This window comes from Neoarius graeffei, chromosome 1 (assembly GCF_027579695.1).
Source record: "Neoarius graeffei isolate fNeoGra1 chromosome 1, fNeoGra1.pri, whole genome shotgun sequence".
Lineage (NCBI taxonomy): Eukaryota > Metazoa > Chordata > Actinopteri > Siluriformes > Ariidae > Neoarius > Neoarius graeffei.
In genome coordinates this window covers 7,938,426-7,964,438 of record NC_083569.1, presented here as the reverse complement: position 1 = coordinate 7,964,438, position 26,013 = coordinate 7,938,426, and the positions used below count along the sequence as shown (strand labels likewise).

Below are 26,013 nucleotides of genomic sequence, written 5' to 3'. Positions count from 1 at the left end.
CAGATAATGTTCTCTGGAAATATTCCTGAGCCCATTTTGTGATTTCCAATACAGAAGCATGCCTGTATGTGATGCAGTGCCGTCTAAGGGCCCGAAGATCACGGGCACCCGGTATGGTTTTCCGGCCTTGACCCTTACGCACAGAGATTCTTCCAGATTCTCTGAATCTTTTGATGATATTATGCACTGTAGATGATATGTTCAAACTCTTTGCAATTTTACACTGTCGAACTCCTTTCTGATATTGCTCCACTATTTGTCAGCGCAGAATTAGGGGGATTGGTGATCCTCTTCCCATCTTTACTTCTGAGAGCCGCTGCCACTCCAAGATGCTCTTTTTATACCCAGTCATGTTAATGACCTATTGCCAACTGACCTAATGAGTTGCAATTTGGTCCTCCAGCTGTTCCTTTTTTGTACCTTTAACTTTTCCAGCCTCTTATTGCCCCTGTCCCAACTTTTTTGAGATGTGTTGCTGTCATGAAATTTCAAATGAGCCAATATTTGGCATGAAATTTCAAAATGTCTCACCTTCGACATTTGATATGTTGTCTATGTTCTATTGTGAATACGATATCAGTTTTTGAGATTTGTAAATTATTGCATTCTGTTTTTATTTACAATTTGTACTTTGTCCCAACTTTTTTGGAATCGGGGTTGTACAAATACTTTTACTTAACATAAGTTTTAACAGTAAATCCACTGGAGGATCCCTTTAACTCTAAGAGCATCTTAACTAGGAGAAAGAGTGTTCGTTGTCCTGCTTGCTCGATCATCTAACAGTGATCTTTGTGCTGTGATGCTGATTAGCAAAATCGCCACTAGCTAACGATTTTAGATTCATGAAACAAATTTCACTTGTGTTTCCAAGAACGATCAACCTGTTAAACTTTCTAAGGGTTGTGAATTCTGTGTCACATTGATCAACTTTTTCTGCATGATCCATGACGCCCAGCTTTCCCAGCTTGCACTAAAAGTATTGCACTTCTAATACTAACTCTGCATTGAAATTATGTGGGAATAACTGTCATCATCACCTACAGACATGCAAAAGGTTTAAACGTTGAGTGAGAATTCTAACCTGGAAGTTTGAGAGCTGTCTGATTCGTTTGCCCAAACCAGGAAGTGAGGTAACTGATAACATGAACATGGCATGCATCCAAGAAAGTAAAATCTTACTAAAAAAAAAATCAGGATTAGGAATTGGGTACATTTCAGTTTTTGAATTATGAATCACAGCAATTTTCCAATGTTTATAACCCTAATTCCATAAATTTGGGACACTATGTAAAACAAACAAAAAAACGCAATATGACAATTTGCAAATCATGGAAATCCTATATTTCATCAATGAAGATGATTGGGTATAAAAAGAGCATCCCAGACAGGCGGAGTCTCTCAGAAGCAAAGATGAGGAGGGGTTCACTGCTCTGTGAAAGACTGCGTGGGCAAACCGTACAACAATTTAAAAATAACATTCCTCAGTGTAAAACTGCAAATAATTTGGGGATCACATCATCTATGGTCCATAATATCATTAAAAGAATCAGAGAATCTGGAGAAATCTCTGTATGCGAGAGACAAGGCTGAAAACTGACATTGGATGCCTGTGATCTTCAGACCCTCAGGTGACACTGCATTAAAAGCAGACACATGTCTGTAGTGGAAATCACTGTTTGGGCTCAGGAACACTTCAGAAAACCATCGTCTGTGAAAACAGTTAATTACTGCATCCACAAATGCAGGTTAAAACCAGATATAAACAATATCCAGAAACACCACCGCCTTCTCTGGGCCCGAGCTCTTTTACGATGGATTGACTGAGGCGACGTGGAAAATTGTCCCGAGGTCTGATGAATCGAAAGTAGAAATTCTTTTTAGAAATCATGGATACCACGTCCTCCAGGCTAAAGAGGAGACGGACCATCCGGCTTATCAGTGCACAGCTCAAAAGCATTCAGCATCTGTGATGGTATGAGGGTGCGTTAGTGCACATGACATGGGGAGCTTGTACATCTAGGAAGGCATCATTAATGCTGAATGATTTATACACATTTCAGAGCAATATGCTGCCATCCAGGCAAAATCTTTTTCAGAGAAGGCCTTCCTTCTTTCAGCAAGACAATGCCAAACTGCTATCTGCAGATATTAAAACTGTATGGCTCTGTAGCAAGAGAGTCCAGGTGCTAAACTGGCCTGCCTGCAGTCCAGACTTGTCTCCTATTTAAAACATTTGGTGCATTATGTAGTGCAAAATATGACCAAAGAAACCCTGAACTGCTGAGCAACTGAAATTGAATATCAGGCAAGAATGGGACAACATTTCTCTTTCAAAACGACAGTTGATCTCCTCAGCTCCCAAACATTTACAGAGTGTTGTTAAAAGTAGAGGTGATGCAACACAGTGATGAACACGCCCCGTCCCAACTTTTTTTTGAAACGTGTTGCTGACATCAAATTCAAAATGAGCATTTATTTCTCAAAAAACAATAATTTCTCAGTTTCAACATTTGATATGTTGCCTTTGCACTATTTTCACTGAAATATAGTGTTTTATTTTGGTTTTACACAGTGTCCCAAATTTATGGAATTGGGGTTGTACAATTTTTATTAACAAGCACCATAGCTACGTTTAATGTCGTGGAATGTTCACGAGAGAAAAAAAAAAGTTAAGTTCATGTTATCACTTGCATTATAGCAGCTATAAACAGTCATTCCCTCATCAGGCTTTCTTTACTGAAATGACGCAAAACCCGCAACACCCCCTCCCTCCATTGTTAGCCTTTCCTGTGGTGGAAAACGTAAACATTACAGATTTATCTCTGACTGTTACAAAGCACCGACACTGGAGACTCCATGAATTTTAAGTGAATGTCACTATACAATGAGATGATTATTCTTTTTCTAGCTGCTGTATGGAGTGTCCACTGTACACATACAGGAGTATATAGAATATGGAAGATGCTTTGGTGATGTTTAATGAAATGTGATTGGTTGTACTTTGAGATGATCCGTCACACCTTGGACATGTTGCGCAGGTGTTCTATCAGAGGACGCTGACAGTTGTTAGGTAGCATGTTTTTATTACTTTCATTCCTCAGGGCAACTTTTCTCCAACGTCCCATCTCGATGGGAACATAATGATGCACCAGAGGTGTTGCTCGTTTTAAACGAGACCCCATTGCTAATGCGTTGCTTAAACGTTCAGACCATTCAGTGTAATCATTAATGCTGTGTATAGACAAGAGCAGGAAGCTCCATTCGTCTGTAAATTGATTAGCCATCCTGAAAAGTGTGCTTAATTAACTGGAGACGTCGCATTATAAATATTAATGAACTTGTTTTTGGAAAGTGCTCTGTTAGTGTCTGATAGGGAAGGATTAGCACCATAAAAGACAAAGCTGCTTTGTCATAAAAATTAATGCTGTATTTAAAGGGGAATTTAACGACACTAGAGGAAAGAGGGATGGATTACCTGATGGACGAGGACAAAGCAGTCATCCATAGGCAGAAATATACTGTACACTGTATATATTTGACTGAACAGCATTAAAAATGCAGTGTCTTGCAAAAGTATTTATCCCCCTTGGTGTTTGTCCTGTTTTGTCGCATCACAAGCTGGAATTAAAATGGATTTTTGGAGGGTTAGCACCATTTGATTTCCACAACATGCCTACAATGTTAAAGGTGCAAACTGTTTTTATTGTAACACAAACAATAATTAAGATTTAAAAAACAGAAATCTGGAGTGTGCATAAGTATTCACCCCCTTTCCTATGAAATCCCTAAATAAGAGCTGCTCCAACCAACTCATTTCATAAGTCACATAATTAGTTGATTAAGATCCACGTGTGTGCAATCAAAGTATCACATGATTTGTCACATGATGTCTGTATTGTATAAATCAACCTGTTCTGGAAGGACCCTGACTCTGCAACACTACTAAGCAAGCAACATGAGAACCAAGGAGCCTCGAAACAGGTCAGAAAAAAAGTTGTGGAGAAGAATAGATCAGGGTTGGGTTATAAAAAATATATATATATATCCCAAACGTTGAATATCCCAGGGAGCACCATTAAATCCATTATAGCAAAATGGAAAGAATATGGCACCACTACAAATCTGACAAGAGAAGGCCACCCATCAAAACTCACAGACTGGGCAAGGAGGGCATTAATCAGAGATGCAACAAAGAGAACACTGAAGGAGCTGCATAGATCCACAGTGGAGATGGGAGTATCTGTCCATAGGACCACTTGGGGCTTTATGGAAGAGTGGCCAGAAAAAAAAGTCATTGCTTAAGAAAATGTTTGGAGTTTGCCCAACAACATGTGGCGACTCTCCAAACACAAGGAAGATCTGGTCAAATGAGACTAAAATTGATCTTTTTGGCCATCATGGGAAATGCTGTGTGTGGCACAAACCCAACACCCTGAGAACACCATTCCTACAATGAAGCATGGTGGTGGCAGCATCATGCTGTGGGGATATTTCATCTGCAGGGACTGGAAAGCTGGTCAGGACTGAAGGAAAGATGGTTGGCACTAAATACAGGGCAGTTCTGGAGGAAAACCTGTTTGAGTCGGCCAGAGGTTTGAGACTGGGACGAAGGTTCACGTTCCAGCAGGACAAGGACCCTAAACATACTGCTAAAGCTACACTGGAGTGGTTTAAAGGGAAACATTTAAATGTCCTGGAATGGCCTAATCAAAGTCCAGACCTCAATCCAATTGGGAATCTGTGGCATAACTCGAAGATTGCTGCACACCAACGCAACCCATCTAACCTGAAGGAGTTGGAGCAGTTTTGCTTTGAGGAATGGGCAAAAATCACAGTGGTTAGATGTGCTAAGCTAATAGAGACATACCCCAAGAGACTTGCAGCAAAAGGTGGCTCTACAAAGTATTGACTTGGGGGGGGGGACATCTATGCACACTCCAGATTTTTTTTTTCAGCTTAATTATTGTTTGTGTCATAATAAAACAACAATTTGCCCCTTTAAAGTGGTAGACGTGTAAATCAAATGGTGCTAACCCTCCAAAAATCCATTTTAATTCCAGCTTGTAATGCGACAAAACAGGACAAACACCAAGGGGGATGAATACTTTTGCAAGGCACTGTATCAAACTGCATCCTGATGGAGCTATACGACAGAACGGTCACAGATTATTTCACGAGCCATTAAAAGTAGTCTTTCAAAAAAAGAAAGAAAGAAAACTCGTATAACAAATGGTAAAAGATCCTCAGGGGATCATGGGTCACAAGATCACCTTTACTGAAAGATCAGGTTGCTGAGATGGGCAGAAAATGTGTTTTGGAAGATGTTTAACCTTCATTTTAAAGGAACAGTCCACCGTATTTCCATAATGAAATATGTTCTTCTCTGAATTGAGACGAGCTGATCCGTACCTCTCCGAGCTTTGTGCGACCTCCCAGTCAGTCAGACGCGCTGTCACTCCTGTTAGCAATGTAGCTAGGCTCAGCATGGCCAATGGTATTTTTTGGGGCTGTAGTTAGATGCGACCAAACTCTTCCATGTTTTTCCTGTTTACATAGGTTTATATGACCAGTGACATGAAACAAAGTTCAGTTACACAAATTGAAACGTGGCGATTTTCTATGCTATGGAAAGTCCGCACTATAATGACAGGCGTACTAACACCTTCTGCGCGCTTCGACAGCGCATTGATACCTTCACAGGCCCATGGTAAAACTGCATTTCCAGGAGGGGCTGCCGTCTGCCTTCCGAGCCGGCCAAGAGCGCTCCTCGTCGGGCACGGCCAGGCGGGCGAATGCCCTTGTCCATCCGCCCTGTCTAAAAAGAATGGTACAACTCGAGCCCCATGGTAAAACTGGGACTTTGTCATTTTTTCAGCCTAAGGCCCATGGTAAAACTAGGACTTTGTCATTTTTCCACATGAGGCCCATGGTAAAACCACACTTCCAGGAGGGGCTGCCGTCTGCCTCCCAAGCCGGCCGAGAGCGCTCCTCGTCGGGCACCGCCAGGCGGGCGAATGCCCTGGTCCGTCCGCCCTGTCTAAAAAAAAATGGTACAACTCCGAGTGAAGGTATCAATGCGCTGTCGAAGCGCGCAGAAGGTGTTAGTACGCCTGTCATTATAGTGCGGACTTTCCATAGCATAGAAAATCGCCACGTTTCAATTTGTGTAACTGAACTTTGTTTCATGTCACTGGTCATATAAACCTACGTAAACAGGAAAAATGCGGAAGAGTTTGGTCGCATCTAACTACAGCCCCAAAAAAATACCATTGGCCATGCTGAGCCTAGCTACATTGCTAACAGGAGTAACAGCGCGTCTGACTGACTGGGAGGTCGCGCAAAGCTCGGAGAGGTACGGATCAGCTCGTCTCAATTCAGAGAAGAACATATTTCATTATGGAAATACGGTGGACTGTTCCTTTAAAAGAGAATCTGACACATTGTTATCAGTTCGAATGTTTTTGGTTTTTTTTTTTTAAACCTTATTGTGAATATTTCCAGTTTTCATGAGCATTTATTATATGAGAGATTATGTGTCAGAGTTTTTCTTTGTGTGCGTGGAGACCATCAGATTCAGGCAGATCTCAGGACGGACCATCAGGAAGGACGCTTTTGGTTACGGCGAGAAAAAGGTCAGCTGATTACCTCGACTGTTACACATGTTTGCTTCATAAACATGTTTCAGCTAATTATCCATGTGCTTCGATTACGGTACAAGACAGTAAGGGATCCCAACATGATGATGATATTAATATTACCAAAAAAAAGTGTTAATTACAGATTTGGTTTCTCATTAAAACAGGATATTAGAATTTAAAAATTGTGGCTTTTTAAAAAAAATAATGTAATAAATGACATCCATATTCATTTGAAACGTCATTCTAGCAATTTCCCAATCCAAATAAAACCTCCCAAACAACTAATTAATCTTTTTCCTGGAGCTACTGTATGTTGTAGAGACGGCACCAAAGTTTGTGCACCCTTCGGAAAACAATTACAAAGAGAATTTATACCAAAATGACACTTAGTGTAAGGTTTAACACATCATGATGATAGAAAAATTTGTTGTTGTTGTTTTTTTTTTGTATTAGAGTTGACTTATGCACATTTATTGAGGAAATTGTGCACATCAGTATTCAGAGTGAAGGATGGAGATGTAGGAGTGAGGAACAGTGTCTGATGCAACTATAATCTGTCATGTTGAAATGTGACTCGAAATCAGAAAAACTATCCTACAGTATATGCTACATGTCTTTTTATTTTTTTCCTCGTGGATTTACAGCTCTTTTATCAGCTTATGATGGAATGTGAAAGTGGAAAAAGCATTTTTTTTTTTTTATGGATTTCGCCACAGTGCTTCTACATCCTGAAATGTCAGGAGGACCAAGCTGCTCTTCTCTCGCTTTGATAATGAACATCTCTGAGAGTTTACGGGAACAGCGCCACGTCCCGTGCTACTATGATCCCTCTGATCACCAGGCCAACTTCGTCCTGAGCCGATTATATGGGAGCAGCGCCATTTTCCTCTCTTCATGTATGCTAGTAGGAGGAGCCATCATCATCATCCTGTTGGTCAGCTTTACCCATCGCACATCACCGCTCCAAGTGACTTCGTTTTAATATTCTGAGAAATCAAAATCGTTTACTGAATAGCACCACTGTAGAATAGGGATTGCGTTTATGTTTATTGAAATTAAATGAAAAAAAAAGCAGAACAAACCTTGTATTCGGCTGAATGAAGAATCAGTCATTCGGTTATTATAAAATATGGTGGAAAACAAAGTATAGTTGAGTGTACAGCATTTCAACAAAGTAAAGATGATTTAAAATTCAAGAATATACTCTTTAACACATTTTTATTAATGGTTTACAAAATTCACACATAAAACTAAACTATCTGACCATGAAGAGAAATAGGTCGAAGCACTTTAGTGATGCTGATAAGAAATCCGACATGGCACAATGTTTTCCTAACATGCAGTGGTGCTTGAAAGTTTGTGAACCCTTTAGGATTTTCTATATTTCTGCATAAATATGACCTAAAACATCATCAGATTTTCACACAAGTCATAAAAGTAGATAAAGAGAACCCAATTAAACAAATGAGACAAAAATATTATACTTGGTCATTTACTTATTGAGGAAAATGATCCAATATTACATATGTCAGTGGCAAAAGTATGTGAACCTTTTGCTTTCAGTATCTGATGTGACCCCCTTGTGCAGCAATAACTGCAACTAAATGCTTCCAGTAACTATTGATCAGTCCTGCACACTGGCTTGGAGGAATTTTAGTCCATTCCTCCATACAGAACAGCTTCAACTCTGGGATGTTGGTGGGTTTCCTCACATGAACTGCTCGCTTCAGGTCCTTCTGCAACATTTCGATTGGCTTAAGGTCAGGACTTTGACTTGGCCATTCTAAAACATTAACTTTATTCTTCTTTAACCATTCTTTGGTAGAACAACTTGTGTGCTTAGGGTCGTTGTCTTGCTGCATGACCCACCTTCTCTTGAGATTCAGTTCATGGACAGATGTCCTGACATTTTCCTTTAGAATTCGCTGGTATAATTCAGAATTCATTGTTCCATCAATGATGGCAAGCCGTCCTGGCCCAGATGCAGCAAAACAGGCCCAAACCATGATACTACCACCACTATGTTTCACAGATGGGATAAGGTTCTTATGCTGGAATGCAGTGTTTTCCTTTCTCCAAACATAACGCTTCTAGTTTAACCCAAAAAGTTCTATTTTGGTCTCATCCGTCCACAAAATATTTTTCCAATAGCCTTCTGGCTTGTCCACATGATCTTTAGCAAACTGCAGATGAGCAGCAATGTTCTTTTTGGAGAGCATTGGCTTTCTCCTTGCAACCCTGCCATGCACACCATTGTTGTTCAGTGTTCTCCTGATGATGGACTCATGAACATTAACATTAGCCAATGTGAGAGAGGCCTTCAGTTGCTTAGAAGTTACCCTGGGGTCCTTTGTGACCTCGCTGACTATTACATGCCTTGCTCTTGGAGTGATCTTTGTTGGTCAACCACTCCTGGAGAGGGTAACAATGGTCTTGAATTTCCTCCATTTGTACACAATCTGTCTGACTGTGGATTGGTGGAGTCCAAACTCTTTAGAGATGGTTTTGTAACCTTTTCCAGCCTGATGAGCATCAACAACGCTTTTCCTGAGGTCCTCAGAAATCTCCTTCGTTCGTGCCATGATACACTTCCACAAACATGCGTTGTGAAGATCAGACTTTGATAGATCCCTGTTCTTTAAATAAAACAGGGTGCCCACTCACATGTGATTATCATCCCATTGATTGAAAACACCTGACTCTAATTTCACCTTCAAATTAACTGCTAATCATAGAGGTTCACATACTTTTGCCACTGACAGATATGTAACATTGGATCATTTTCCTCAACAAATAAATGACCAAGTCTAATATTTTTGTCTCATTTGTTTAACTGGGTTCTCTTTATCTACTTTTAGGACTTGTGTGAAAATCTGATGATGTTTTAAGTCATATTTATGCAGAAATATAGAAAACTCTAAAGGGTTCACAAACTTTCAAGCACCACTGTAGCTGACTTGAAAATCAGGTGATTATTTAATATCTAAAATCTGGAAAATTTCACCATTGATAAAGTGCTAAAAAGTATTATTGCAGGCTATGACGTAGTTGAAATATGTTGATAAACTCCAGTGACACACTGATTACCAGCATGTTTGTGGGTTTAAATTTAGCCACCAAATGAACAAATGGTTTAATGGTGAAAGAGCACCTCTTCAATGCAATGTTCACCAGTGTTGTAGTCGAGTCACTAAACCTCGAGTCCAGTCTCGAGTCCCCAGTGTTCAAGTCCGAGTCATTAAAGAAAATTTCGAGTCGAGTCCGAGAGCAAGACTCCAACGGTACCATTTGACGGTGGCTGTTGCTGCCTTTATGTGAAAGCGTCTCTGCTACTGTGTTTAGTAGAGCAGGTTAAGCAAACCATCGTGCACTTTGTGATATAAGCATGAAATTTGGCATGATTGTTGCTTATAGGTCACTTTTTCAGAAAAAAGTGCTAGCCACGAAAAAAATTCAATATGGCGGCCATTTTTCAAGATGGCTGCCAGACGCATCCTCGTTTCATGTTTTTGTTAAGAAAACACAGAGCAAATTGTTATATAAACATGAAATTTGGCAATAATGTTCTGTGTAGGTCATGTTATCAGTTAAAAGTGCTAGCCCTCCAGAAAATTCAATATGGCGGCCATTTTTCAAGATGGCCGCCAGACGCGTACCCATTTTGTGGCTTTGTTAAAAAGCCACAGTGCATATTGTCATATGAACCTGAAATTTGGCAATAATGTTCTGTGTAGGTCATGTTTTCAGTTGAAAGTGCTAACAGACCAAAACATTCAATATGGCAGCCATTTTTCAAGATGGCTGCCAGACGCACATCCCCGTTGTGTGGTTGTGCTCATGTCTGCTCCTAAAATGGACTGCTATTGCCGGGATGGCAATGAGCTCTCATTGCTTACAAAATATCCCAAATGGCTTGCGAACCACACAGCCTCTGGCAGTCAAGTGTCCACCCTAGCCTTCCAGAGCCGGCAGGGGTGATTTTGCAGATAGAGGTGGTGCGAAAGGTGAGTATCTGGCGCCTCAAAACCAGTTGCTCTTGGCAGAAGAAACTGAGTAATGGCACTAACTGGAAGGGGATGAGGAGGACGATTAATAGCACTTACTGGAACAGGACTATGAGGACGCCGAGTAATGGCACATCTTCTGGCAGTTCATAGGGCGTAAGAAGAGAGTGTATGTCGCTCACTACCAGGGCACACTGGTGACAGACACTGCTGTGAAATTCAGCATGGGGTTCAATGTCAGCTAAACATTGAGTTAGTATCCCAAATGCAAGTGCTCGAAGGCTGGAATAGGTTGTACTCCACTGTGCAGTTGCCCTTGTGAGATTTTTAAGCAAGGAACAGTGACTGAACTTTGGGCCTAGCCATGCTGGCGATGGCAAAGTAATCCAAATTCAAATGGTCTACCAAACTTCACTTTGGACAGTGGTACATATCCATTCATAAATCAGAGCTGGCAAACCATTTTTATGGTAGGGGGCACTGTCTACCTAAAACTGGTGTAATTGGGTGCTGGGGGGGGTAGCAGTTCAGGGATAAAAGATAGATCTCAGCAATGGATATTTTTGTCGATGTCATAGATTTGACCAAGTTATTTTTCACTGTTGAGCATTAGCACTATTTTTGTTCACTTGTTTTTCTCTGAAAGGCCTATGAGCATGCTGGAAAATCATGTGACCAATTCATTTGGGACTATTTGATGGAAGGATCAATCAGCAAGAAACAACTCTTGGAGCTTAGGAAAGATATGGGAATTTTCCCAAAAAAGCATTGGAATGTAAGGGTTTCACAAGATTATCCACTGTGAAAAATAGGTTTTTCATCATGCCAGATTAGCTAATTGTGCAATCATTCTGTTTTTCTGCATGTAATTCAGGATTATAATGGCAATAAATCAAAAATGTTTCATTGAATTCATCTTTTGTACTTTGACACCAGAGCAAGACCACTAACGGGGGATTTTTTTGGTGACCATCTTGAAAAAATGGCCGCCATATTGAATTTTTTTCGTGGCTAGCACTTTTTTCTGAAAAAGTGACCTATCAGCAACAATCGTGCCATGTTTCATGCTTACATCACAAAGTGCACGATTTGGAGCAAAATCTGCCTTAACCTGCTCCACTAGTTGGACAGATAAAAAGCTTGTTCATCATTCGGTAAGCCCCGCCCACTCTCAACAGAGCAAATAACGTGAGAGAGGGTTAACACTAGCTAGTTCATCGCTCAGCAAGCAAGCCCCGCCCACTATCAACAGAGCAATGAACATAGCGTGTCACTTCCTTCTCTAGGTGGAGTCTTACCAAATGACGATTGAAGTTCGAGGTTGTCCCCGTCATCTCCTCGGTAGTTCTTCTACATATGGAACACACAGCAGTGCATTTTTTTCCCCCCACTGCACGAGAAGTCTGTATAAGCAAAGCGGACAATCCGAGGAGCGTTCTCTCCAGGCATTTTAGCGCCATTAACACTTTGTTTGTTCCTGAACATGACGTATGAACAGGTGAATGTGCATTCTCTTGCACAAAATTAGTATAAAAATCAATGCAGATATAAATATCTTATGCCAAATTATTATGGCATGTTATAAAAAAATAAAGAAGAAATCGGAGTCCTCGTCTCCAATTTGAGTCCGAATGCAGTTAATGTACGAGTCTAAGTCCAAGTCAAGTCACGAGTCCTTAAAATTAGGGCAGGAGTCAGACTCGAGTGCTACAAGCCTGGTGTTCACTTCATCATCCAGTAATGCAGCTCAGACACTGCAGTGTGTCAGCTACCGTAAACACACACTAACTCTTCTTTCTTTTTAGAGGGTGCCATTATTTTTGCCCTAACTGTCTAGCCAGTCTTATTTATCTTAAATTATAGATGTATTCGGATTGTCAATAAAAATAATAATACTACAATCTAAAGCTGATCAGTCAAGGGTCACGATTCCTTCTACGTAAATTTGCACAAACTCGGGAACTCTTGTCTACGAATATTTTTCCGAAATAACTGGATTTTCATGAGGACCACATTTTTTGCAGAAATGCTCCTATGAGTGACTTGCGAATACATTCTTAAACACTGCCTAATGAGTCATATTTCACTGTTTCATCAGGACTTCCTAACATCTACAGACTCAAGTGTGGAACCACCATTAAGTGTTCTATATAGAACCTTTAAGAGTTGTCCAAATGGACAAAGCAAAAACAATTTAGGGGGTTGAATGGACACATAAAGTTACTAAAAGGCATTTGGTTTCCTTGATGTAGGTAACTTCTGTTTCACCTACATCCCATCATCCTCGATTTTAAACTGATGGAGCAAAATATCAAAAGAAAATTGAAGTTGTGCTGGATCAAGTGCTATTTTATAAGCTTCTGAATAATGAGGTTACATCATTACATTTGACACTAAAGTGAAAAAAGAAGTGATTTCTGTCTTCAGTCCACATTTTCTATCCCTGATTTTTGGCTTGTTTAACAGTGGTGGTCCAGAAGCTCTTGACACTTCTTCTTGAGAACAAATCTGGTAACCTTGGAGGTGTGAGCTACATGCAGGTCATTTGCATAAACTTTGTAATGCTACATCCAAAGCTGTGCAAGCTGAGTCTGAACAAATGTATCTTTCCCTGTGTAAATGTTGACGTAACTTTGAATGCCATCAAGCAACTGCACTTAACGTCTAGCCTAAATGCACCAGTCAGGGTTCTACAGAGAACCTTTAAGGGTTATCCAAAATGACAAACCAGAATATGGACACTGTTACGAAGATTTGGAATTCGTAACAAGGACTTTTTCTTAAATTTCTTTCTTCATATTTGGAAAACAGATACAGTGGGGTAAAAAAGTATTTAGTCAGTCACCAATTGTGCAAGTTCTCCCACTTAAAAAGATGAGAGAGGCCTGTAATTTTCATCATAGGTATACCTCAACTACCGTATGAGAGACAGAATGAGAAAAAAAATCCAGAAAATCACATTGTCTGATTTTTAAAGAATTTATTTGCAAATTATGGTGGAAAATAAGTATTTGGTCAATAACAAAAGTTCATTCAATACTTTGTTATATACCCTTTGTTGGCAATGACAGAGGTCAAACGTTTTCTGTAAGTCTTCACAAGATTTTCACACACTGTTGCTGGTATTTTGGCCCATTCCTCCATGCAGATCTCCTCTAGAGCAGTGATGTTTTGGGGCTGTTGCTGGGCAACACAGACTTTCAACTCCCTCCAAAGATTTTCTATGGGGTTGAGATCTGGAGACTGGCTAGGCCACTCCAGGACCTTGAAATGCTTCTTACGAAGCCACTCCTTCGTTACCCGGGTGGTGTGTTTGGGATCATTGTCATGCTGAAAGACCCAGCCACGTTTCATCTTCAATGCCCTTGCTGATGGAAGGAGGTTTTCACTCAAAATCTCACAATACATGGCCCCATTCATTCTTTCCTTTACACGGATCAGTTGTCCTGGTCCCTTTGCAGAAAAACAGCCCCAAAGCATGATGTTTCCACCCCCATGCTTCACAGTAGGTATGGTGTTCTTTGGATGCAACTCAGCATTCTTTCTCCTCCAAACATGACAAGTTGAGTTTTTACCAAAAAGTTATATTTTGGTTTCATCTGACCATATGACATTCTCCCAATCCTCTTCCGGATCATCCAAATGCTCTCTAGCAAACTTCAGACAGGCCTGGACATGTACTGGCTTAAGCAGGGGGACACGTCTGGCACTGCAGAATTTGAGTCCCTGGTGGCGTAGTGTGTTACTGATGGTAGCCTTTGTTACTTTGGTCCCAGCTCTCTGCAGGTCATTCACTAGGTCCCCCCGTGTGGTTCTGGGATTTTTGCTCACCGTTCTTGTGATCATTTTGACCCCACGGGGTGAGATCTTGCGTGGAGCCCCAGATCGAGGGAGATTATCAGTGGTCTTGTATGTCTTCCATTTTCTAATAATTGCTCCCACAGTTGATTTCTTCACACCAAGCTGCTTACCTATTGCAGATTCAGTCTTCCCAGCCTGGTGCAGGTCTACAATTTTGTTTCTGGTGTCCTTTGACAGCTCTTTGGTCTTGGCCATAGTGGAGTTTGGAATGTGACTGTTTGAGGTTGTGGACAGGTGTCTTTTATACTGATAACGAGTTCAAACAGGTGCCATTAATACAGGTAATGAGTGGAGGACAGAGGAGCCTCTTAAAGAAGAAGTTACAGGTCTGTGAGAGCCAGAAATCTTGCTTGTTTGTAGGTGACCAAATACTTATTTTACCGAGGAATTTACCAATTAATTCATTAAAAATCCTACACTGTGATTTCCTGGATTCTTTCCCCCCATTCTGTCTCTCATAGTTGAAGTGTACCTATGATGAAAATTACAGGCCTCTCTCATCTTTTTAAGTGGGAGAACTTGCACAATTGGTGGCTGACTAAATACTTTTTTGCCCCACTGTATATGGTATATTCAGTTGTAAGTAGTTTAATAAATAATATCCCTTAATAGTGCATAGATAGTAATAGTTTCTGCTAACCCTTCTTTTTTCACAGAAATGTCCTATTCTACTTTCAGAACCTCATCTGTTGGTAGCATTTGGAGCTCCGGTGGAGTTGCCCAATGATCCCAATGATAAAAAAAAAATTCAATCACTGAAACCTCATGTATGAACTTTTCTTCATGCCATGATCCAACCATAAAAGCTTTTGGATAGCAGAACATCAAACCAAGAAGAGCTCTTTGTAAGTATATCCAGCCTTGACAGATGGAGGTCTGATCTTTTCCTGGCATATTGCTGAAGTAGTACCAAATCCTTTTAAAAATCTATCTAGCTCTTCCTTCTCTGTGACTCTGAGCATTGCATTGACTATCCTGACGACAACAACGGGTGTGAAGCGTGAATGCGCCCTGCAGAAGATGTTCACATCTAGTGGGAATTTGGAGTCACCGATCCACCTACTTACATGTTTTTGGAGATGGGATGTAACCAGAGAACCTGAAGGAAACCAACATGGATGCTGGGAGGACACGTGGAACTCCTCAGAGCAGCATGAGCTCAGGATCACAATGGGGACCCTGGAGCTGCGAGACACGAATGACCACATGCTGCCCAACATCCTGCATGTTGGAACCATATCATGTAATCATGATTATAAAACAAATATATACATTCATTCATTCAGTCATTGCAAGATACTTTCACCTGATCAAATGATACAGTAAGCAATTTAAGGATAAGGGTGTTGCTCAAGAACCCACTCAGTCCTGGGATTTGATTGCTAGTTCCAAGCAGTATCATTGTATTGGAGCTGGGTTGGTTGTCTTAATCTTCCTCTTCTATGCTGGAACTCCAGGGCATACAGAGTACAAATGGGTCGAGTTTGTTTTGGCCTACTGTGCTCTACCTGTCCACTATTCCTCCTCTTCTGGGATGATTTGGTTACACAGATTTGCAAGGTACTGCGTGAGCATGACCAGACCGACCAGCAGCGCTCCTCCAAACAGCATGAGGCTTGGCCACACCAGGCACCACAGCGCCATGTGCAGGTTGTGTTTCTTTGTCAGGATGGCGTCATCCGGGTAGTGCCATTCGCTCAGGTGACACGTTACAGTCTGGCCTTGCCATTTATTGAAATGATCTTTGATTGCCTGAGCCTCTTTCATCATGTCGGATATGTTTTGGTGGTTTTTCGGGGTGTAGAAACACTAACGGGAAAAGATGATGTGGTCAGTGGTGGACAACAAAGCATCCAGTAGTTTAATCATGCCCAACCCATTCATATTCCCAACCCTGTGAAAAAGTGGTGTAAAAGGTGAAGCTATTCAACTATCATTGCCCACCATCACTTTAAATCCCATCGCAAAGAACCTTTACTTTGGCCTACACTGTAAACATTTACGATTGTTGTTGTGGCAACATTTTTTTTTACAGCCCATAATGCAAATTTACATTCTGAGATGTTTTAATGCGACACTGGCTTTTTAAGAGTCTTGCATTATTCAAAGCAGTACCTCTGGGCTCAGGTCCAGGGCTGTTTCATCGTAGCGCAGATACAATGTTCTTTCAGATGTTCCATTTGTGATGTTCACCAAAACCTTCAGACACGGATAACTGCTGCCTCTTTGAACAGACTCGCTGAGAAACTCGGCCTGGATCAGTGAGCAGTTGGTGGCGTCTCCCCAGTCACTGCACAGCAAGAGCACTCACCATAAACTGACATGTTAAAACACTGAGAAATAGATTTGAGAGAGTATTTTAGAAAAGCCTAAAAATGCCTGAAGAATCGAGGGAACTGTTGTGTAACGTTTCATGCCAAATTGGCTTCTTTCATCCATCCATTATCCATAACTGCTTATCCTGTGCAGGGTCGCAGGCAAGCTGGAGCCTATCCCAGCTGACTACGGGCGAGAGGCGGGGTATACCCTGGACAAGTCGCCAGGTCATCACAGGGCTGACACATAGAGACAAACGACCATTCATGGTTAATTTAGAGCCACCAATTAACATAACCTGCATGTCTTTGGACTGTGGGGGGGGAACCGGAGCACCCGGAGGAAACCCAAGCAGACACTGGGAGAACATGCAAACTCCACACAGAAAGGCCCCCGCTGGCCACTGGTCTCGAACCCAGAACCTTCTTGCTGTGAGGTGACAGTGCTAACCACTACACCACTGTGCCGCCCACAGTATAAAATGCATATAAAAAAATGATAGATAACACTTTAAATTACGTTGACTTCAATGCACATTCTATACTGACGTTTCCAAACTACTTTCTGATCAGATCAGTTTCACTAAGAATTTTGTCCTGTTCCTAGGAACTTGACCCAACAGAAGTCTGCATTTCCCAATGACCCAGGAAACCCCTGAGACACAAACTATACCTCTTGTGACTCACACTTTCTGCTTGTCCTTACCTGTGGATACACGGCCTTACCACAATGATCCCCACCGCCAAGTACATGAAGATGGAGAAAACAATCATGCAGTAACCCAGGAGCATCGCTTTGTCCTCTCCTACAGTGGAAAGAGATACCTGGGCTTTGGCTTTATCACCATCATCGTCGTTGTCATCACCACCACCACCACGATGTCTTCTCCTCTGTGACTCAGCTACAGTAGATGGGAATTGAAGGAGCTCTCTGCAAAAACGCAGGCCAGCTTCATAAATGGTGTATGACCAAGATGAAAGTTTTTAGGAGTTTAAGAAAAGCTGCTTGAAATTAAGAAGTTACAAGATAGTGGTGAGCACTACTAAACTGCTCGAGTGTATACACCAATACAGAATTGAAAGAAGTAGGCAAGTACAAATGACAGATTTGTAATAGTAATTTTGACTTAAGTTAAACCATACAGCTTTTCATTCTTGAACTTTCCCTGTTTCTTTGTTTGAGTGATTGAGGTTTAGGTTTAAATCCAAAATGTGTATATACTGTACATGCATGCATTTAAAAAAAAAAATCTACAGTACATTTTATAGCACCCCCTGGTTGGGCGCTAGACTTGGGGGGGTCTAAGTGACTCTTTCTACCACTTATAGCTATGATCAACCCTGCTTTAACCCACTGACGTACAGATTTAGTGGCTGTAGCTTTTTCTACAACTAGGTTCATTCAGCAAATGCAAAAGAATTGACTTCCAATTATTTGAATTCCCACAGATTCGATAGTCAGTGGTCCATCACTGGGGAAAAATAATGCTAGCTAGTATTATACAGTTCCACAACTGCTTCAACATGCATGCAACATCATATCTCACTTTGCTCCATATTATTATATTCCGCAATATACAGTTAGGTCCATATATATTTGGACACTGACACAAATTTTGTTTTTTTACTGGTTTACTGAAACATATTCAGGTTATAGTTATATAATGGACATGGACATAAAGTCCAGACTTTCAGCTTTCATTTGAGGGTATCCACATTAAAATTGGATGAAGGGTTTAGGAGTTTCAGCTCCTTAACATGTGCCACCCTGTTTTTAAAGGGACCAAAAGTAATTGGACAATTGACTCAGACTATTTCATGGGTAGGTGTGGGCAATTCCTTCGTTATGTCATTCTCAATTAAGCAGATAAAAGGCCTGGAGTTGATTTGAGGTGTGGTGCTTGCATTTGGAAGATTTTGCTGTGAAGAAAACATGCGGTCAAAGGAGCTCTCCATGCAGGTGAAACAAGCCATCCTTAAGCTGCGAAAACAGAAAAAACCCATCCGAGAAATTGCTACAATATTAGGAGTGGCAAAATCTACAGTTTGGTACATCCTGAGAAAGAAAGAAAGCACTGGTGAACTCATCAATGCAAAAAGACCTGGACGCCCACAGAAGACAACAGTGGTGGATGATCGCAGAATAATTTCCATGGTGAAGAGAAACCCCATCACAACAGCCAACCAAGTGAACAACACTCTCCAGGAGGTAGGCGTATCAATATCCAAATCTACCATAAAGAGAAGACTGCATGAAAGTAAATACAGAGGGTTCACTGCACGGTGCAAGCCACTCATAAGCCTCAAGAATAAAAAGGCTAGATTGGACTTTGCTAAAAAACATCTAAAAAAGCCAGCACAGTTCTGGAAGAACATTCTTTGGACAGATGAAACCAAGATCAACCTCTACCAGAATGATGGAAAGAAAAAAAGTATGGCGAAGGCGTGGTACAGCTCATGATCCAAAGCATACCACATCATCTGTAAAACACGGTGGAGGCAGTGTGATGGCTTGGGCATGCATGGCTGCCAGTGGCACTGGGTCACTAGTGTTTATTGATGATGTGACACAGGACAGAAGCAGCCGGATGAATTCTGAGGTATTCAGAGACATACTGTGTGCTCAAATGCAGCCAAACTGATTGGTCGGTGTTTCATAATACAGATGGACAATGACCCAAAACATAAAGCCAAAGCAACCCAGGAGTTTATTAAAGCAAAGAAGTGGAATATTCTTGAATAGCCAAGTCAGTCACCTGATCTCAACCCAGTTGAGCATGCATTTCACTTGTTAAAGACTAAACTTCAGACAGAAAGGCCCACAAACAAACAACAACTGAAAACCGCTGCAGTAAAGGCCTGGCAGAGCATTAAAAAGGAGGAAACACAGCATCTGGTGATGTCCATGAGTTCAAGACTTCAGGCAGTCATTGCCAACAAAGGGTTTTCAACCAAGTATTAGAAATGAACATTTTATTTACAATTATTTAATTTGTCCAATTACTTTTGAGCCCCTGAAATGAAGGGATTGTGTTTAAAAATGCTTTAGTTCCTCACATTTTTATGCAATAATTTTGTTCAACCCACTGAATTAAAGCTGAAAGTCTGAACTTCAACTGCATCTGAATTGTTTTGTTCAAAATTCATTGTGGTAATGTACAGAACCAAAATTAGAAAAATGTTGCCTCTGTCCAAATATTTATGGACCTAACTGTGTTTTTCATCTTTAACCAAAGGTTCACCAGGTAGTTCTTAATATAGTGCACTAATGATCCATATGGTTCATATATGGTTCATAACAGTCCAGAATCTATAACACTCGGTAAGACATAATCTATTTCCCTTGACTCGAATCCATTTCCTGCCAAAATCAGGCCCTCACCTCGTGCGCCGTCTGCGGAGGTTGATGTGAACAGGAATGCTGAAGGACCCTCGAGGGGACGTACTCAGAAGCATGCCTAATCTTGATGAGCTCCAGCACTGAATTATTTGGAATTGCACAGTTCCTGGCCTTATTTGGTGCACACGCTTCTATACAGTGCCACAGAGGGCACATTAGGGACGGGCATCTTACAGCCAAAAAAAACAGGCCTGCCTTTTGAGATCTAATGCCCAAGGCATGGGTTTCTATAGGAACTGCCACCACCAGGCAACATCATAATTATGTCCAATGGGACCATTATTTCAGCTGGATGTGTACTCGTACAGTGGGGCCTACAAGTCAGAGCCCAATAGCACCAGATACATTATTTATCAAAAACTGTACAGATTTTCAGTTACTATATATTAAAAAAAAAAAAAAAATCGATGTTCCTGCTGAATGATATCTGAGTACGCTGTTCTCGTTAGTGGACTAAAGCCAGTTTTAGACTGCTGCGATTTCTTGGCTGGATTCTACACCAGACTTGGGTTTTGTTTTGTTCTCTGTGTCGGATTATACAACGAGGACCCTCTCATGGTAAATCCGTGATTAAAGATAACTATCACACTCTGCTTACGTCATCAGTCACCGTGACCTGGGCTTAGCAGATTTGAATTTATTTTGGGTTTCTTGACATTAACGCAGTGTCAAAATTATACAGACAGGGTCAAAAAAATTTACATACACCCACTTAGATTATTAATTCAGTGCTGAAAGTTCTAAAATGCCTTTAATTTTGCCAAGGTCTCTTAACTAAGGGCGGCATGGTGGTGTAGTGGTTAGCACTGTCGCCTCACAGCAAGAAGGTTCTGGGTTTGAGCCCAGCGGCCAGCTGGGGCCTTTCTGTGTAGAGTTCGCATGTTCTCCCCGTGTCTGCGTGGGTTTCTTCTGGGTGCTCCGGTTTCCTCCACAGTTCAAAGACATGCACTTAGGTTAACATGGGGTGGCCTTGGGCTGAAGTACCCTTGAGCAAGGTACCTAACTCTTGACTGCTCCCTGGGTGCTGTAGTATGGTTGCCCACTGCTCTGCGTGTGTTCACTGCTTCCATAGGGTTAAATGCAGAGGATGAATCTCACTGTGCTTGAAGTGTGCATGTGACAAAGTTTTTTTTCTTCTAACTTCCTGTTAGTGATGATGATTGACTACAGCTGGTAACTTTTCTGTGCACAAAATAAAAACAGTTTGTTTGGCAGCACTCACTGGATTGACCAACAAATGGTCCATTTGGATTGACCAGTACAAATGGAAAAGTCCAAAGAGCTCGGTGCAGATCTGAGAAAGAGGATCATAGATTTACCCATTCGGGAACTCAGGAACATCTCATGGAGCCGTTTCTAAACAACTGCAGATTCCAAGATCATCAGTGCAAATAACTGTAAGTAAGTACAAGATATTGGGAGGTGGAGCTACTTTGCCAAGCCCTTTTGCTGGGAAAAAAAACCCCAAGCTGTCAGCCTCTGCTGAGAGGAAATTGGTTCAGATGGTCAGGAACCACTGAGGCACAGGCTTGCCATGAACTGGAAGCTGCTGGAACACTGTCTACAGTTAAGTGAGTTTTACATCGCCATGGACTGAGAAGCTGCCGTCCAAAAAAGAAGCCCTTGCTCCAAAATCCACACTTTTACGATCTACTAAAGTTTGCAGCTGAAAACATGGACAAAGAAAACAAGGATTGAGTTGTTTTTCCACAATGACCCAGAGGTACAGAGGAACACTGTACCAACTGTTAAGCATGGTGGTGTAATTCGCCTTGGGGTAACTGCAAGGATGACAAATCCTCTTCCTGGACTAACAGACAAAAGACGACAAAGCAGTCTTTTGTCCATTACTCCAGGAAGAGGATCATGCACTGGGGCTGTTTGTGCAACACACCAGTTACACTGGAAGCAAAAGTAGACGGAATAATAAAGAACTTCAGAATTCTTCATCACCTCAAACCATCAGAAACTTGGACATACCTAACTGGGTGTTCCAACAGGACAATGACCCCAAACACACACAAAGCAGGCTAACATTAAGCTAAAAACAAGTTGAATATATGTAGTCTTTGCTTAAAAGTCAGGTCTGTGTCAAGAAACACACAAATTTAAAAGAACTCTAATAATTCTGCCAAGTAGAGTGGTCAAAAATCCAACCAGAATTTGGCCACAAGCTTGTTGATGGCTACCAAAAACGTGGAATCAAGGTGAAACTCACTGAAAGACATTTAACCAAACATTAGGTGTGCTGTTTGTATATTTTTGACCTGGTGTTGATTTCAGAAAACCCAAAAATAATTTAAAACTTGAGCACCAGATTCTTTTTGTTTTTCTATTAAAGATGTACAGTTGTGGTCAGAAGTTTACATACAGTGACATGAATGTCATCTTGGATATGAATGTCATGGCAATATTTGGGCTTTCAGTAATTTCTCTGAACTGTTCTTTTTCTGTGGCAGAATGATTGTACAGCATACATCTTTAATTTAAAAAAACAACACTAGAATTTGGTGCACAAGTTTTAATTTCCTTTGGGTTTTCTGAAATCAACACAGGGTCAAAATTATACATACAGCACACCTAATATTTGGGTAAAATGTCTCTTCGCAAGATTCACCTTGACCAAACATTTTTGTTTACCATGAACAAGCTTCTGGCAGAATGCTGGTTGGATATTTCATGACTCTTCATGGTAGAGTTGGTAGAGTTCAATTATTTTTTTTTTCTTGGCATGGACTCGACTTATAAGCACGGTCCATATATTTTCAATAGGGTTGAAGTCAGGGCTTGTTTTAAGCTTAATGTTAGCCTGCTTTATCCTCCATGACCATTCTCTGATGTGTGTTTGGGTTCATTATCCTGTTGTAAGTCCCAAGTCGTGTTCAAGTTTCTGATGGTTTATGCTGAAGAATTCTGAGGTAGTCCTCCTTCTTCATTATTCCATTCACTTTGTGCAATGAACCAGTTCCACTGGCAGCAAAACAGCCCCAGAGAATGATGATCCTACCACCACCTCCAGTACAGTGTTCTTCTGTACATGGTGGTCATTGTGGCCAAACAACTCAATCTTTGTCTCATCTGACCATACAACTTTCCTCCAGAAGGCTTTTTCTTTGTCCGTGTGGTCAGCTTCAAATTTTAGTTAAGCTTGAAGGTGTCAATTTTGGAGCAGGGGGTTATTTCTTGGATAGCAGCCTCTTAGTCCATGGTGATCTGAAATGTAGACAGTGATCCATCAGCTTCCAGTTCATGGCAGAGCTGTGCCATGGTGGTTCCCAGGTTGTTCCTGACCATCCAAACCAATTTCCTTTCAGCTGAGGGTGACAGTTTGGGTTTTCTTGAAGCAAAGTGGCTTGGCAAAGTGACTCCACTTCACAATAACTTGGATACAATTGTTTGAACTGCTCTTGGGATCTGCAGTTGTTTAGAAATGGCTCCAAGAGACATTCCGGAGTTGTGTATATCTGCGATCCTCTTTCTCAGATCTGCACTGAGCTCCTTGGACTTTCCCATTTTACTGTGTGTTGGTCAATCCAATGAGTGCTGCAAACAAACCCTTTTTATGAAGGCACAGAGAAGCTACCAGCTGTCGTCAATCATGATCACTAACAGGAAGTTAAGAGACCTCGGCCTTGGCAAGATAAGAGACGTTTTGGAAGTTTCAGCACCTCTGAATTAATAATCTAAGTGAATATTTTGACCCTGTATGTATAATGTTGACCCTGTGTTGATTTCAGAAAACTCAAAGAAAATTAAAACTTGTGCACCAAATTCTAGTGGTTTTTTTTTTTTAATTAAAGCTGTATGCTGTACAATCATTCTGCCACAGAAAAAGGACAGTTCAAAGAAATTACTGAAAGCCCAAATATTGCCATGACATTCATATCCAAGATGATATTCATGTCACTGTATGTAAACTTTTGACCACAACTGTATGATGTGCAACAGAAAACGAACAGTTCAAAGAAAATCATTAAAAGCCCAATACTGGCATGATGTCCACGTCTGTATATGTAAAGTTCTGACCACAAATGTAAAACCACTGATCATAAATCGAACATCTTACCTGAAAATATGCGTTCGCCTTTCTTGCAGTTGCATCGCTGCTCACGCCGGGGGTTTCTTATTAAAGACCTCTGACTAGCGGACGGACCTCATGTGGTGTTAAAACTTGCTCAGCTGCACTTTATCAACACATCCGTTCGTGAATAATGGATGGGATCCAAATTCAAAATAGCGTCTATTATTCATGAAACATTGATGTTAAAAATGTGGAAACATTCGAAATACAATGTGGCACACCTGTGCAGCTCGATCTCCTCAGGCTGAAGGCCCTGGCAACATGCAAGTCAATCAACAGGCCTGCTATTGAAGCTGTTCAGTGTAAGACCTGAGGATATGGGATATCTCATCTCATTATCTCTAGCCGCTTTATCCTTCTACAGGGTCGCAGGCAAGCTGGAGCCTATCCCAGCTGACTACGGGCGAAAGGCGGGGTACACCCTGGACAAGTCGCCAGGTCATCACAGGGCTGACACATAGACACAGACAACCATTCACACTCACATTCACACCTACGCTCAATTTAGAGTCACCAGTTAACCTAACCTGCATGTCTTTGGACTGTGGGGGAAACCGGAGCACCCGGAGGAAACCCACGAGGAGAACATGCAAACTCCACACAGAAAGGCCCTCGCCAGCCACGGGGCTCGAACCCGGACCTTCTTGCTGTGAGGCGACAGCGCTAACCACTACACCACCATAGGCAAGCACACTATTGTTCTTCTTAAGTTTCCTTATCCTGCCTTATTCCAACACATTTTTTGGATCCACTGCTCCTCCTAGGGCGCTCGAGGAGGAGTCCAGTCATAAAAACATCACTCCTTCAGACAAATTTCACTTTTCCACTAGTTATTTTTCCCCCCAGCGAAGAAAAATGCTCATTATATTACCTTTGTTCAAAGTGATTCATGTCTTCTGAAAGTTTTTGACTCTTTTCCATTCAGCTTTTGTGTTTTGAACTGAACTTGGAAACTGATTTCCAACGAAAGTGATTGAAGCTGGAAAGTGAAATGATAAACTCCATTACATTAGAAAAGGGATCCTTTCTCCAGCAAAAAAATCATCATAAAAAGTCAACAATTATCGACACCTTAACGATCTTTTGGCCGTTGCAAAAGTAGAAAAGACTTTCATCTCATCTCATCATCTCTAGCCGCTTTATCCTGTTCTACAGGGTCGCAGGCAAGCTGGAGCCTATCCCAGCTGACTACGGGCGAAAGGCGGGGTAAACGCTGGACAAGTCGTCAGGTCATCACAGGGCTGACACATAGAGACAAACGACCATTCATGGTTAATTTAGAGCCACCAATTAACATAACCTGCATGTCTTTCCCGGAGGAAACCCACACGGACAACAAACTCCGCACAGAAGGGCCCTCGCCGGCCACGGGGCTCGAACCCGGACCTTCTTGCTGTGAGGCGACAGCGCTAACCACTACACCACCGTGCCGCCCCCTGCTGAGGATGTGAATTTTAAATTAAATTTAAAAAAAAATTGTAAAGCGGCACAGTGGTGTAGTGGTTAGCACTGTTGCCTCACAGCAAGAAGGTTCTGGGTTCAAGCCCAGGGGCCTTTCTGTGCGGAGTTTCCTCCGGGTGCTCCGGTTTCCCCCACAGTCCAAAGACATGCTAACTGGAGGCTCTAAATTGACGGTAAGTGTGAATGTGTTTGTCTCTGTGTCAGCCCTGTGATGATCTGGCGACTTGTCCAGGGCGTACCCCGCCTCTCGCCC

The 26,013-nt window shown here is 41.5% G+C and overlaps 1 protein-coding gene across 1 annotated transcript; it reads right to left on the bottom strand.

The window, feature by feature from the left end:
• Positions 1–15,062: 15,062 nt before the first annotated feature.
• Positions 15,063–24,372, bottom strand: kcnmb3 (potassium calcium-activated channel subfamily M regulatory beta subunit 3). The gene is made up of 4 exons (XM_060921472.1): positions 24,285–24,372; positions 17,525–17,749; positions 16,619–16,793; positions 15,063–16,312 (listed from the first exon to the last, which is right to left on the bottom strand). Exons 1-4 carry the CDS (start codon positions 24,317–24,319, stop codon positions 16,019–16,021), a joined length of 729 nt encoding a protein of 242 aa, XP_060777455.1. The 5' UTR covers positions 24,320–24,372; the 3' UTR covers positions 15,063–16,018.
• Between the last annotated feature and the right edge of the window lie 1,641 nt (positions 24,373–26,013).